We start from the raw sequence: 14,720 nt of genomic DNA on the forward strand, positions 1-14,720 counted from the left end.
TAAAGTGGAGCATTAGGAGGTTAATTAAAATTGTGAGTGTTGATTTCTGCCACGAAATGAAAACACGACTCAAGAAGAAGCCGAGCGCATTCAAACTTATGTTACTCGTATTTCGTGCCGTAATCTTGTCGATACATATGAGTTGATTTATACATTGGGTCATATAAAGGAGAAATCGATGTCGCCCGAAAATTACATGTATGTTTTGCTTAATGAAATGGGGTCGAGGTCTTGTTGCTTTGATTATTGGTTCGACCTCTTGGAATACTTAATTCTGTAGATCCTTGCCAATCAAGATAATATGTAAGTGAACATTGGTATTAACCATCGCTGTACTTTAATAAGCTAGTCTCATTATACAATTTTTCTTGCAATATTGCTTGCAATTAGATATCTTGAGTCTTTTCGAAAATCCGCCAAAAAAAAAAAGAATTAACCTCATAATTTCATTGACACTTCCCTTTTTGTGTTTTTGTTGATGTGTCCTCAGTAAGCACATCAATCCCATTAATTAAAATCCATCGCAGCTAAATAACGCCCTAATGAAGCTATTTGGATGTGTCGGGGGTCATATTGGGTTTGTAATGACCCAAATTAATCTATGCAGTGAAACCAATGTCGCGTAAATTCTTACATATTTGCTGAAGAACGGTACTTTGGATCGATAGGGAAACCAAATAGTGCAATGCTTATGTTAGGACCCGTAGTAGAAGTCTTATACCTTTTCGAAGGAGATCTCTAAGAAAGAGCCTAAGTTCGGGCCCATAATATATCTAATCTCATCTTCATTCAGAAGTTTAAGCCAACAAATTTTGAATATAGTAAAACATATTGATTGCTTTACACAATACCAAATTTCCGACACCATACTTCTTCAACGCACAATTCAATTCATATGTGTACCTCAAACAATCTCACACGTGAATCTCCACCTTTGTTACGTGATGGCTTCCGAATAAACATCATCGCCACACATGCAGTCGAAGTGCTCTACCTCAACACCTGCCGTCACCCATAGTCTCTTTTTGCCAAAGCCATCAAGATGACAATTTTCACCAGAAACCTGTGTTGATCATGAGAATTTTTTTTTGTAATATTTTAGTTAAATATCCGAATAAAAAGAGAACTGGATGTCTTTCCAATATAATGGATGACAGAAATTAGTACAATCACTAATAACCACTATCGAATACTATGATCATCAGCAATACTTGTATTCACAGCCTGTATTCACAGCCGACGGACAATTGCCTGAGAACCTAAATTCTCAGAGTACAGACGGTGGTTCAACTTATAGACATAAGCAAGGCTGAAGGAAGGAGATTTCTGAAGTTGTCAAGGAGAGATGCATCAACCCAAAATGAAGCCGTCTGTCATATAGGTCATGCCACGCCGTAGGTATTCCCACCTTGGTTCAAGCCACCCCCGTTAGATTGGAAATACGAGACAGCTGCCCAGATCACCCGCAGGAGGAGGATCACCACAAATACAGAGCCATCAAGAGTGCAGGGCACCTGAAACCAGCACCAGTACTAACATTGCCAGTTGAGGGTCAAAGAAGGCTGTTCCTTGTGGAAAGTTGATCTAGTTATAGCCAATTTCATTTGCTACGCAGTGGCACAACGAGATGAAGTTGCAGCCACTCCATGATCAACCCTCACTCTGAAAATGCCCTCCATATTTTCCTTATTATCTAACTTTCCAGCGAACCAAGAGCCTATCGCTCTGGAAATGTCATTGGTGATTAATGCTCTTATAAGGGCACAAAAGGAAGAAATGTGGTGGGTATAACATGCATAATATACAGTCATCAGTCTAAATAAGCGAGATACGATCACCACAGACACGAGGTAAACCTCTTTAAGCCACTAAGTTTCCACATTTGCTGATAAAATGTCATTGAAGTACCTCGAGAAGTGCCTTCAAAATGGAAAGTGAAGCTAGTAGAAGAATCCCATCAACCGCAAAGGAAACCTGCAGTTCCCATCCAGCGATGCATTAGAGAACTACAGTCAGTGTCAATCAACAACGGGTAAGCACAAGGTACATGCTGTTCAAAGAGTAATAGTGACGTGAGTACACCATTTCAGTTTCTAAAAGGATGACAGCCAGCAGCTCCATCAAGTAAACGAAACTGAAGAAAATATATATGGCGGGAAACAATTTGAAGCAGATCATTGGTAACTTGGTCCAAGGACAGGCTCTCTTCCAAACAGTAGAACAAAGGAAAAATTAAGTCTCTTATCTGATTCTTTCCGGCTAAACTGCGGATTTGCTTATTTCATCATTAAAGCTACTGTAGTACATGAATTTCCTGATTCAACCAAATCATAAAAGTGTCTCTTTCCATTATGATTCACGGCACAGTAAGGCCAATGAGTTCATCTCTCAGGTGACTAAATCTCTTGATTAAATCAAGCTGATTAGGATGAAAAATTCGATTTTTACAGTTCCAGTATAGTATAAACTAACATTTAGGGGTTCACATCTTGCACGTTAGAATCCAGAGCACATAGCTATTTTTTAAGGGCGAGGCAATGTCGCGACGAGCTCATAATACGCACTTACTCCTCGACTTTGGTGAAACTCGTGATTAGTAAAGTTAATGCGTACAAAGGCATCCAACAATACTGGGTTTAAGCTAAAAGTAAACTACGATCATAGACCACACAGGCCGCGAAATGTTCTTTTTAAGAGGAATTAGATCAAACAGGGCATGAACAATTCTCAGCATCGCTTCCTCCCAACCCTGTACGATCACTGAAAGACAACGCAGATTAAGAAAGAGAGTTCACCAGCTGCGGCGGTATCGAGTCAGGCAAAACGGAGCGAGAAGCCTTCTTGGCTCGCCGGGCCGCCTTCTTGAACATGCTCTGCAAGAACCTGATGAGCAAATCGACGCTGCTCTCTGCGTCCTCTTCGTCGTCGCTCTCGTCCTCCATCATCGAGCCGTCACCTTCGAAGAAGCCGTCGTCCAGGTCCTCAGTCGACTCGCCGGTCGAGTCGCGGAGAGAGGACTTGGGACGGCGAACGTAGATCCCGGGTTGTCGGGCCGGGCGCTGAGGGAGAGCGTGGAAAGGGAAGGGGAGAGCTGAAGGGGGTGCGAGCGGGGAGTGCAGGGGACTGATGCTTGTTGGGTTGTTCATGCGTGCTGACGAAATTGCGGGTCGTGTTGCCGTGGTGATGGGGTTGGCCCCGTCCGTTTTGAGCAGAGACCCAGAAGACGCCGTTTGAATAGGTGGATTCTACAGCGTAACACAGCGGGACAATTTTTCCTTTCAAGCACAAAGATCAAAAGGGACGTGAGAGACAAATGCTCGACCAGGGAAGTTTAGCTCTTTCACCAAATCAGGTTTAATTATGAAACATCGGTCAATATTTAGCTCTTTTTTCTCTGTTTTTATCACTTGTTGGGTGGAGAAACTATGCCCAAGTTTTGATTTTTCCTTTCTCCCTGTTCTTTTTTTTTAGGTTGTATTAAGGTGACACTTCAATAGTATGATTGGGAAAGAAAGAGTTTGTCCACATCAATCTGTAACGTAGCTACCTGAGAAAGACCTGCTCAAACTTTGCAATAGAAGAGAAGTGGATACGCATGTACATGAATGTCTAGGTTATATAGACGGAGCTCTCTGGGTAAAAAGAAAAGTCTTCAGAATAAAAGAACAGGAGATAAGGATGCTCTTCTGGTATTTTCAGATTACATTTCCAGGAATGAAATTTCAATTGATAGGAGCAAGCTCGTTCCCTTCTCTTCAATCTTTGGCACCATTTTCTGCTTCCATTTTCCAGAGCCTTGCTTCAAACAATAGTGAACTGGCTACTGCAAATGGTTGAAAAACCGGGCAAGCTTTTCGGATAAAGACTGGTAGCCATCATCTAGTTGCTGCTCATCTCCATCAATTTCATCGTCTCTCTCGAAGATCAGACGTACCCCGCATTTCTTCAGCTGCATTCCGGGAATGAATGGTGGGTTCCGCTTTGCCACCTGAACTTTGTACCCTTCTTTCAACTTGGAAACCAACGGGTGAAAGTCCAAGAACCGGCACAAATGAACCTGATCTTCATCTAATTTCGGTACTCCCATCAATGGCAATGTGGTGCTGAAGATAGGCCTGTTCATCTTGAGTATCTTTGCTTCGATATCCACAAGTGTGGGAATATGGTCTCTCAAAGATTCTGGGAAGTCACTGGTGATGGAAACGACAACGCCTATGAGAACAGCCTTGAGCATGCAGTTTTTGCGCGCCGTGTAGGTCACTTCCTCTTCGTTTAGCCAATCTGGAATTTCACTCCCTGGCATACTGAGAACACGTAAATTCCTCAAAGAAACCTGCAAAACATCAAACCGCCGTGACTGCTATATAAACATGTCCAGTAGTAGTGACTGCATGACTGCTATACCCACATGGCATGATTCATCTCTTTTTTACGTGCAATTGAGGTTTTGATGAATAAAATTTTCCTTTTCCAGAGTTTTCGGACTTGAACAGTGTAGATGATCTTTTGAGAGAGAGAGAGAGAGAGATAACCTTAGAAATTCTCGTCTTAACTACCGAGGAACAAGCGCGGCATCCTGTCAGGTATAGCCTTCTCAAGGATTTCAAGCACTGAAGTCCAGGAACATCCACCACTTTCTCACAATTCGCCATGTTCAGCTCCTGCAAGTTCTCCAATTCAGACAGATCAGGGACCGTCTCTATCACCACGCAGCCTGCGATATTAACAAATTCCAAGCTTGATGGAAGAGGCGGAAGAGACTTGAGCTCCTTGCAGTGTGGTAGCAGGAGATTCTTAAGGACGGAAAGTCCCTTCAGGCTCAAGGGAAGACTCGTGAAGTTATTGTATCCTAGATTTAGAGTTTTTAGCGATACCAACTTCTCAAAATCATCAGGAACTTTTCCACACATGTACCAAGCACGGGCATTCAGTTCTTCTAGCTGAGAGAGATTTGCTAATGAGGATGGGAGCATCGACCCAGGAATTTCCTCTGTAATCAAAACTGGGTTCTCTGTCTCCGTGTTGCCCTCAGGAATAACCGTGTAACGCGGTTTCTTGCCCATTCTCAACGTCACTAACTTTGACAGCATCCCGAAGGTTCCTGGTAATTCTGTTACTGCAGTCTCCTCCATAATCAGGTGGTACAATGATCTCAAATGGCCCATGGATGGCGGAAGCTTGCAGAGACGTTTACATTTGTTAAGCCTCATGACGACGACGTTTTCCAGTTTTCCTATCGACTGTGGAAGCTCTGTGATGTTCACATTGTAAAGGATCATGGTAGTGAGATTCCACAAGTTTCCAATCGATTCTGGTAAGCTTTCAAGTGATTCACAGTTCCGGATTTCCAACCTTTGAAGCATCTTCAGAGCTCCGAGTTGAGCTGGTAGACTCGTGATTGACGGTCCACCTAGACTAAGCTCTGTGAGCGAATGCAATCTGTTAATTGAGTCAGGACAATAGCTTGAAAACCGACAATCTCCAATCGAAAGGGTCTTTAGGTACAGCAAAGAACCGATGGAAGCAGGCAGTTCTCTGATTTTACTGCCATCAATGAGCAATTCTTTCAACGATTCTAAGTCGCCAACAAATCCAGGAAGTTCAGTCAGCGAGACGCACCTCATAAGGCTCAACAACTCAAGTTTCTGCAATGACCGCACCGAATCAGGTAGCTCCTCTATTCCAGTATCATCAAGAGTGAGTTCTCTGAGAGAAGCCATCAATCCGATGTGATCAGGTAGCTTTTTCAAAGAAGTGCACCGACTTAGATGAAGCTTTTCAAGTTCCGTGAGGTGGAATATCTTTTCGGGCAACCTTTTTATAGGAGTTCCATCAAGGAGAAGTAACTTCAAAGATTTCATGCTATCGATATCCTCTGGTAGTTCTTCCAAATTTGCACAATCGGAGAGAATGAGTTCTTCCAGATTCCTGAGCCCGGATACGTCCTTCGGGAGTCCAACGAGCTTTGAACACCCTTCAAGGTTTAGGTGCACCAAAGCATTCAGACTACCGATCGACTCAGGAACGTGGGTCAAACTCGTGCACCGCTCGAGAACAAGTTTTTTCAAGCTTCGACTTGCTGATAAATCTGGAATACTAGCAAGATGATGGCAGCCACGAAGATTTACAACCAATAAGTTCTCCCCAGCCTGGTGGATATGAAATTATATCCCATCGTAAGTAGAGTATCTGAAGCACATGAATGGTAGCAGAACCATATAGGCAGTAGCAAATGATAAAGATGCATATGAATGGCACCAAGTGTTTGGAAATGAACATATCCTCAGAAAAATAAGCATGATAATAGTTGAATATGAAACAGTATACTGACATAAGTGATTGTATCGTTAGAGCGACCAAGACCGCGACGCACCTTATTTCTGTCGGCTTTCCACAAGCGTTCAATCTTGCTGTTTGCGAGATCGAGGACTGCCAATCCTCGCGGACAAAAATCAGGAGGAAGAATAGTCAAGGGACATTCTTTCCATTGCAGCCATTTCAGTGACTGAGGCAGGAACTTGAATTTCCCTTCCAATTTGGCATGATTGATTTGGAGGAGTCTCAGGTTAATTATCAGCTTAAAGTACTCAGCACGAAGCACCTCCTCGTTCTCTCTCTCTGCTCCGAAATCGAAAAATATCCTAAACTTCTCTTGTAAACATTGAATGGCGGAAGCGAGATTGGGCGTTCTCATGAAATTGTCTCGCGACAGTCTCTCGCTGCTGGGGTCCGTCGCAAACGGCTTATGTTGGTAGTCCAGGACGATCCCCTCTATATTCCTTGTTCCCTGTGATGGCAAGAGCATGGGTCTTGAATGAACTACCAAATGAAGAACAATGACATGGGACGTGTGTGCGATGTTGTTAACGACAGGCGAAAGCAAAAGGTGCGACAATACGAAATTTCCATACCGATCCATCCTTGAAGACGGCCATGATTTCCTTGCGATCCCACAGTCGACTGCGTGTGCCGGGATCACGAGCGCTCTCGAGCAACACGATCTCTCTCCCCATGTCCCTAAGCTGGTCGTGCATCCACAGCGTATCATCATCCTTCCAGATCTTGATAAGCGATCTCGAGACGAGAACCCTGAGACCAATCTCAGCCTTGAAGCCGCAACCTTCCCATATCTCTATGGCTTCCTCTCTCGTCATATGCGACCTAGCGAATAAGCAAGCTGCGTCAAGGAACATGCACTTGGTCTCCTCGTCGAGTCCTTCGTAGCTGATCTTCAACGTGTCCTGGAGATTGTAAGGGCGAATCTGTTTCAGCTTCTGCACCGCGCCTTCCCACTCGGTTTTCCTCCTCTTGTCTACCAGAAAAGAGCCAAACACCTCCAAAGCCAACGGCAATTTCCCGGCCAGAGACACGATTTGCTTGGACAGTTCCATGAATTCTTCTGTCGGCTTCTCTCTCTTCAACGCATGATAGCTGAACAGACGCAACGCGTCTTCGAAGGACAACTCTCGCACCTCGTAAGGCTCGATCGCATAGTTCCTTGCGGCCAAAGCTTCTCTATTTCTGGTCGTGATGATGACTCGACTCCCCTCATGGAACCATTCTTTTCCGCTGATCAACGCATCGAGCTGACCGGCATCGTCGACATCATCCAAGACGAGGAGGACTCGGGTTTCATTAAGGGCATGCTTGATCGAGTTCTTGCTAGAACCCAAGTCATTCGAAGGAGGCATGTCGGGCGAGAGATCGCGTAGGATCTTGTCCTGAAGAGAGATCAAGCCACCGCTTCGCAAGAAGGCTTCTCTGATGTCCGCGACGAAGCTGCGTTTCTCGAAGTGCACGACGAGCTTGTTGTAGAGCGCTTTCGCGAGGGTGGTCTTGCCGACACCGCCGAACCCGTGCAACCCAAGAAACCTGACTCCGCCGGATTTGACGCTCAACGAAGCGAGGAGTTGCTCGATGCGAGAGTCCAGTCCGACGAGGAGTGGAGCCACATGGAGTGGAACGTTGTTCAGTTCATCCATAATTCTGTGGACGAGACCTTGAATCAACAGCGACATTTCTCTGCAATTAGAGATTGAAGCCGTGAATACATTGCGAGTGAGGATGGAGAGGATGAATGGCGGGAAGGAAATTTAAATCAAGTAAGCAATGCGCATATACATAGTTGTCAGATCGAGAGGCGAATGAACATAAAGCTAAAGTTGTACATCTATCTCACGGGAAAATACGTAAATATAACAACCTTACTACCGTCCCGTAACACAAAAACAGAACTGATATTTTTTCTCTGCTACATTTCTAATGGAGTTGGTTGGTCTCAAAAAAGGGGCAAATTGTCCGGAAAGTCCTAAATCTATTGCACTTTTGTTAATTTAGTCACAAACACCTTTTAATTTTTACCAATTGAGTCATAAACGTTTTTACGTCTTGCCAATTAAGTCCATTCGGCTAATTTTTTACCGGAATCACTAAAGTAGATACTAGCCGTTTTACGAGGCATGGCCGGCGACCCTTGATGGCCATAATAAGAAAGGAAAAAGAAAAAAGAAGGGTGAATATTGAAATTTCATTTAAAATTGTCCACGTCGGCGCCGTTCGTGCCACGTAAGACGGTCAGTGTCCATGTCAGCAATTTCCGAACAAAATTAACCGAACGAACTCAATTGACAAAGCATGAAAAGGTTTATGACTCAATTGACAAAATCAAAAGGTTTAAAACTGAATTAACAAAAGCACATTAGGTTTAAGATTTTTTGGACAATTTTTCATTGAAAAAACTTTTTGGCCATAAAAAAAATTACTGGTCAATTAATAGAGTCGTTAGCAATCACCGACTTTTATTTGTTTTTCTTACTATCTTAAATATATCAACATGTGTATGAGTTTATCAACATTTATATGTGTGAGTGCTTCCCATTAGGTTACCAATTAGTTTTGATTTACCAACTTTCTTTCACGTTTCTTACCACTAATCATTTGGTTGTTTTGTAAAAATTACAGACTTTACATTTTCCAAATCTATTTATAAATAACATATCTTAATTAGAATGATTACCTACTTGGATCCGATTAAATTACCAATTAGTCTTACTTTATCGTCACTAATTTAAATTAGTTATCAACGTTTGATTACCTACTTTTTTCTCTAAAGAAAATAACTTCTCTTATCTTTTACAAACTTTTAGCAATTTCGCTTACCAAAGCATTAGACTTGCTGAGTATTATACGAAATTTCCAACCTTTTGTGCGAGTTCTATGCATTTATACCATGTTGAGTTACTACTTTTATTTGTCTTCATAATCGAAGAGAATCTCTACTCCTTAGGTAATACCGTATGTTGGAGCTTTGCTCTTTAATTTTAGGGTTTATACTACCAAAAACCCTAAAATATACCTACAATGACCTCAATATCTCAAACTTTTTTGTGTTACCAAAACTCAAAACTTGTACTCGTCTACCACCAGAAATCCTAAACTTTACTCATTGTAATGCTAATACACAAACCAATGCCCCAGACTTGTAGTAATGTGACAAAAGTTTGGTTTCTTGGCATAACAATTGGCATAATTTAGGATTTTTCGGGATGCAAGAAAAGCTTGAGATAGTGGTCACATTTGACATAATTTAGGGTATTTAGTGACACAAAAAATTTGAGGTATTAGGATCACAATAAACAAAATTTAAAGTATTTAGTGGTATTAACCCTTCCCTAAGTGAAGAGGGAAGTGAGGATACTGTCCCTTCTTTCAATGCCCATTTAGGGTGCATTTGGGGACAAATTCCCAAAGTCCTTTGGGTCTTTAAAGACTTTTTGGGCAAATGCTAAAGTGTTCGATAAAGAATGTTGGGAGCCGTTTATGAAAGGCATTGCATTTCCAAAGTTCTCTAATGGCCTTTGGCTCAAGGCCACCACTCATCAGCATTGGGCATTCCACCGATCATTAGTGAAAATTTTTCTTCTAATCTTGCTCTCACCATTTTTATTCTTCTTTTACCCTTGAAATTGGCACCATGGATCTCTCTCCTCTCTTGATCGTCTCTCTTATAACAAGGGCACTGCACAAACCAAGGGATGGTTGCCAAGGGTCGACAATCGATTGTCATGGGTCGGTCAAGCTAGATCTGGAGGGTTGCAACGAGATCTGGAAAATCTAGTGTTGCCAAGGCTCGCATGACTCTAGTCGAGAGTCGCACAATGCTCGTGCTCAATTTCGAGCCTTAGTTGAGAGAAGCCGAGTTCGAGACTCGTGGCTTGTCATCCCCTTCAAATGTGACCTGTTTGAGGTAGCACAACCTCGACATCATCTCGCCTAGGGTTGTTCGACCTCGACAGCAATGGCCTAGGATTGCGAGACCTCGGTGGCCCTTGTCTAGGTTCACACGATGCTTGCAAGCTCGGGTCGAGGCTGCCCGAGGTCACCCGACCTCGGTGTCGCCTCAACCGGGGTCATGCGACCTCGTGGCTATTCGCTTGAGATCGCACAACTCCAACGATGCTCGGCTTGGGGTTGCGAGACCTCAACAACCGCCATGGCCAGACCTTCCAGCTTTGTCTCAGTGGATCTATTGCCGTTGGATTTTTGCCATATATCCCTCCAAATACCAAACCTAATTTCTCGGAGACCTCAAGCCCCTCATCAGTGTTTACTATAAAGGCTTGGACAAGCAGGACCACCCTTCCACCGCACGCCACCGCCGACACCCCCTCCTCCCTCACGCTTGGTTCTTGCTGACTTGCCAGCAAGCCTCTCTCTCCCCTTTGGTACACTCTCTCGATTACACGCGTGAATTGTATTAGAAAAATAAAGACATATCAATAATTACTCTCTTAAAAACAAATAAACCATTTGTTATAGCACATATCACGGCCAGAACCAAACTTCCCCCACTTAGAAGTTGAGTTTAAGTTCTCAACTGCAGCATTTGCATACTTTTTCCTAAGTAAGAATCCAACTTGTGGAGTTCATGAATAAGGCTGAGCTAGTTGTGCTTATATGAACTTTACCCTCTCTATGTCCAAAGACATTGCTATGATCTATCGAATTTGTACCGGGGTTTCTGTTAGAAAAGTTAAAAGGAAAAAGTTAGTTTCGCATGAAAGGTTTAATTGACAACAACCAATCATTTATAGAATGCAGTATACCTTCAAAGAGATCACTACATATGACCCCCTAACCCTATAGCTTTGAGACCAAATGCACCGGCAAGGTATCTTGTGTTATCACCGTACCATGGGAAAATTACAAATAAGGGCCCGAGCGCCCTCATTTTCTCAAATAGGAGCTTGAATTGTCCCTTGTTTCTCTTTAAGATTTAAAGAGAAATTAAGCATGTAAGCTTATCATATTTAAATCAATCGTTGCCGCTTTAATAGCCCATAATGACAGATGTAGATTCAATCCCCTCAACCATTTGATTGAACTTTACCAAAACGATAGAGAAAAGAGGACATTTGTATTGATGTGTCAATTATTTAATTGGGATAATCTCAATTTTAATTACGCACAAACAAACTTTAGAGATTAATCTTATTTCCTCGTTAAAGTCATGGACGCTATTAGGTGTTCTCAACTCACTTACGTTGAGGAAGGAAAAGAAAGGCTCGAGATCTTTTACCTCTGATCGTCTTGGCCCCTGAAGTTCCAACCGGAGACTCCACCGGCTTTTCTCATGGCAGCTCTCCAAGCCGAAACCCTCGCGTCTCCGAACCTCTTCACGTGACGCTCGAACGCGCCCTCGAACGGCCCCCTCTGATGCCGCACGTCCGAGGCCCTGACCCCGTAGAACACCGGGAGTATCAGCTTCGTGCACTCGCATATCTTCGCCAGCTCTTCCAAGCACCAGTGCGACCCGGCGTAGTCCGGCGATATCACCACGATCGCCACGGCGGAGTCCTCGATCGCCGCCAGCAGGCTCGGCGAGATCTGGTCGCCCCGGTTCATGCCATCGTTGTCAAGGAAGGCCCGGACGCCTTTGCTCTGAAGCTCGTCGTAGAGAGGACCGATGAAGGCGTTGCGCGTGTCCGCGCCTCGGAAGCTCAGGAACACGTCCCACTTCAGCCTTAGATCTGGCTGAGTCGATTCAGCAACGCTGTTCTCCATTTCGTTCTGGGGGAGGCTTCTTTGATTCGCTTGAAGGAAGAGAGGAGGAGGGGGGAGAGAGAGAAGGAGAGTCGAAAAGCTTTATCTAATCAGAAACCAGTTGCTTCCAAGGTCATAGAAAGGTACAGAAGGAGCCTGTTCACCGAATAGAACCTGTTATTCCATCACGTCATCTTTGGTGAATCAAGACAGAGTCGAACATGTAAACGCAAAGTCAAGGGAAAGCTCTTGTGGTACGAGGTTACGGTGCTGTGGGAGGGCTGGAATGAAGTAGAACCCTACGTTCTTCTCGTCCGCGCAAGACCTCAATTATTGGAAGAGAAATGATCATGAAATGCGATTTGTTAAATCGAGATTGTATTTTGTTAACACTAAATTCACATTCTAAAGTGAATCGAAGTCCTTCAATTTGTGAAATTCACGTCGAATGTATCCCATTATTTTTTATTCTCTAGGTTAAATTTAGTTCGTACATATGTACTTACGCACGCGTGTATGTATATATCTACATAAATATAAACGTGTTCATGTTTTTTATGAGACATAGTACTACTAGTACTATTGCCTTGCCTCGCCTCGCCTTTGGGAAAAAGAATAGAGACCATTCATTGGTTCGCTTTTGTGTGGCTCACGTGATTTCTCCGCCTATCATCATTCCTCGCTCCGTCCGTATGGTCGCCACTCAATTCTTCCATAAGATTCCATTTGAGGTCCACTAGCAGGAAGAACACTTCAATTTTCTTAAGCATCAAATTTAGATGAAGTTAGAATATGAGAAGGGCGACCGAACAATTGAATTTGCTTATTTATGGGTTCTCGATTCATATCAAAGAATTTCCAGTTTAATATACGTGATGACGAATTTAGACATAAATCTGATACGTACAATATACACATAATATGAAAAACATTTGAATGATTTGCAAAAAAATATATGATGTATCAATAACATCTAAAAGGTATCTCTAACAAGGGGTGATTGGTTTGAGGTTTGTCTAAGTTCTACTTGAAACCTACCGGTCGATACAGGTTTCTCTTCTCTTTTTTTTTTTTTTTTTGAAATCTAAAACCTACCTCGCACACTCTAGAATCGGGAAGCAGCCAATTTTTTTAATTATTTTTGTCATCTTTAGTTTAGCAAAATGAAAGCAAATGAAAGGGAAAAAAAATGAAAGTTTCTCATTTGTCAATAGCAGCAATCCATAAAGATGTATGCGTAAAATAAAATAAACAATTAGAAGTTCAAAACACGTAACATAACACATAAACTATAAAAGTACCATTAGCAACACGGTACGCATACACAGCCCCGCAATGGTGTAGATTCCTAAAAATGTGGAATCGGGAACCGGATCACATCTCACCAACACCTACAAAATCAACTGGTGTAGGTACTAACACTTAATATCTTAAGGTGAAGTTCATTCATTGTGGGGTGGTGTATGTGTAGCATGTTGCTAATGGTACATCTATATAGTTCTCGCAGAAGCGCACTTCACCTTAAAAAATCTAAATTAGAGTGCCTGTACCTACACCACAAGAAGACCAGCCGCAAGATATATACTATGAATATAGAGAATACATTGTTTGCAATCGCTCCTGTATTTCCCAGCCCTAGGTTACACTCAAAGCAAAATCCATAAGTGCTACCTCACAATCATTCAGAGAAAACTCACAAAGAAAAAACCTTAGCACTCCTCTTGTTTTACTCCGGATGGTAATATTTGTATTTGAAAGGCACTCTAATTAGAAAATTATTGGGCTTATCTCACATCGATTGTGGAAGGGACTAGTGGTTGATTTATAAGTACGAGAAAAAACCTTATCTTCTGAGCTAGTTTTTGATATGAGAGAAGCCCAAGACAAACCAATACCGGCATCATAGCCAACAGTCACCTGGGAAATATTCAAGTTGTTGTTCCTCCGACCTAGAGCCCGAAGAAGGGGGCTAGCGGTCGATTTATAAGTGTAAGGGAAAAGTTTATCCTTTGAACTAGCTTTTGGTATGAAAGATGCCCAAGACTTACCCAACACCTCTCAAACTAAGAAACCTACTCAAATTGGGTTTTTATTACTAGCTCAATTTGAGGACATTTTTTTCAACAGTAGACATCCGCATTTTCCTTTTCGGGATTCGATGCGTCAGTATGGATACGAGAGGAATTCCGAGGGTCAATTCCTCGAGCCACTTTGTCCTCCACCAGGAGTTGTAAGAGGAACCGTAAAAGCCACGCAAACATTCGGACCACGAAATTCCTGGGAGAAGGGCAACATGCGTGTTTCCGAGGGGATCTTTGTCCAATGTCGCGGCTCAACAGTTTTTAACAGTTTCTTTAACAACTCCATCATGGGCCTCGTGCGGAGCAGGATTCCTCAAAGAGCGTGGAATTGGATCACCTAGCAATTTCGATCGAATGTCAATTCCTTTTTCTTAATCCTAGTGAACTATCGACAACTCAAGTTTATCGCGGATCGCCACCACCGCCAGTAAGAAATGAGACCGCTTGGAATGTGAATCTATTCATAGGAAAAAAAAATATCTAAGTCCCCAGTCGATGACTCAGCTAGTAAAGGCTGAGTAAGAAGAGACAGAGGCAAGAAATCACAGTGTCGAGAGCCATTAATCACATTTGGGCGGGTGATCACCTCTTTGTAGA

The 14,720-nt window shown here is 42.9% G+C and overlaps 3 protein-coding genes across 3 annotated transcripts; all 3 read right to left on the reverse strand.

Annotated features, from left to right (window-relative positions):
* Positions 1-1,376: 1,376 nt before the first annotated feature.
* LOC115731832 (protein SHORT HYPOCOTYL IN WHITE LIGHT 1-like) lies at positions 1,377-3,276 on the reverse strand. Its single transcript, XM_048280241.1, has 3 exons — positions 2,796-3,276; positions 1,909-1,974; positions 1,377-1,532 (listed from the first exon to the last, which is right to left on the reverse strand). The coding sequence occupies exons 1-3, from the start codon at positions 3,144-3,146 to the stop codon at positions 1,383-1,385; spliced, it is 567 nt and encodes a 188-aa protein (XP_048136198.1). The 5' UTR covers positions 3,147-3,276; the 3' UTR covers positions 1,377-1,382.
* A 259-nt stretch (positions 3,277-3,535) lies between these two features.
* On the reverse strand, positions 3,536-6,161 carry LOC125315553 (disease resistance protein RPV1-like; the record flags this gene model as incomplete). The annotated part of the gene is made up of 2 exons (XM_048280762.1): positions 3,536-4,333; positions 4,533-6,161. Coding segments are annotated over 2 exons (2,142 nt in total), but the record flags the coding sequence as incomplete, so codon positions are not given.
* Positions 6,160-12,071, reverse strand: LOC125315413 (disease resistance protein RPV1-like). The gene is made up of 3 exons (XM_048280236.1): positions 11,579-12,071; positions 6,912-8,022; positions 6,160-6,787 (listed from the first exon to the last, which is right to left on the reverse strand). The coding sequence occupies exons 1-3, from the start codon at positions 12,061-12,063 to the stop codon at positions 6,284-6,286; spliced, it is 2,100 nt and encodes a 699-aa protein (XP_048136193.1). The 5' UTR covers positions 12,064-12,071; the 3' UTR covers positions 6,160-6,283.
* Between the last annotated feature and the right edge of the window lie 2,649 nt (positions 12,072-14,720).

This window comes from Rhodamnia argentea, chromosome 6 (assembly GCF_020921035.1).
Source record: "Rhodamnia argentea isolate NSW1041297 chromosome 6, ASM2092103v1, whole genome shotgun sequence".
Classification (NCBI taxonomy): Eukaryota; Viridiplantae; Streptophyta; class Magnoliopsida; order Myrtales; family Myrtaceae; genus Rhodamnia; species Rhodamnia argentea.

Coding starts and splice junctions, on each gene's coding strand:
- LOC125315413 (XM_048280236.1), bottom strand. CDS start 12,063: ATGGAGAACAGCGTTGCTGAATCGACTCAGCCAGATCTAAGGCTGAAG. Junction 8,023..11,578: donor AGGGGCCAAGACGATCAGAG/GTAAAAGATCTC, acceptor CTCTAATTGCAG/AGAAATGTCGCTGTTGATTC. Junction 6,788..6,911: donor CCGTCTTCAAGGATGGATCG/GTATGGAAATTT, acceptor TTGCCATCACAG/GGAACAAGGAATATAGAGGG.
- LOC115731832 (XM_048280241.1), bottom strand. CDS start 3,146: ATGAACAACCCAACAAGCATCAGTCCCCTGCACTCCCCGCTCGCACCC. Junction 1,975..2,795: donor ACTCGATACCGCCGCAGCTG/GTGAACTCTCTT, acceptor TGGGAACTGCAG/GTTTCCTTTGCGGTTGATGG. Junction 1,533..1,908: donor TTTTGAAGGCACTTCTCGAG/GTACTTCAATGA, acceptor TGGCAATGTTAG/TACTGGTGCTGGTTTCAGGT.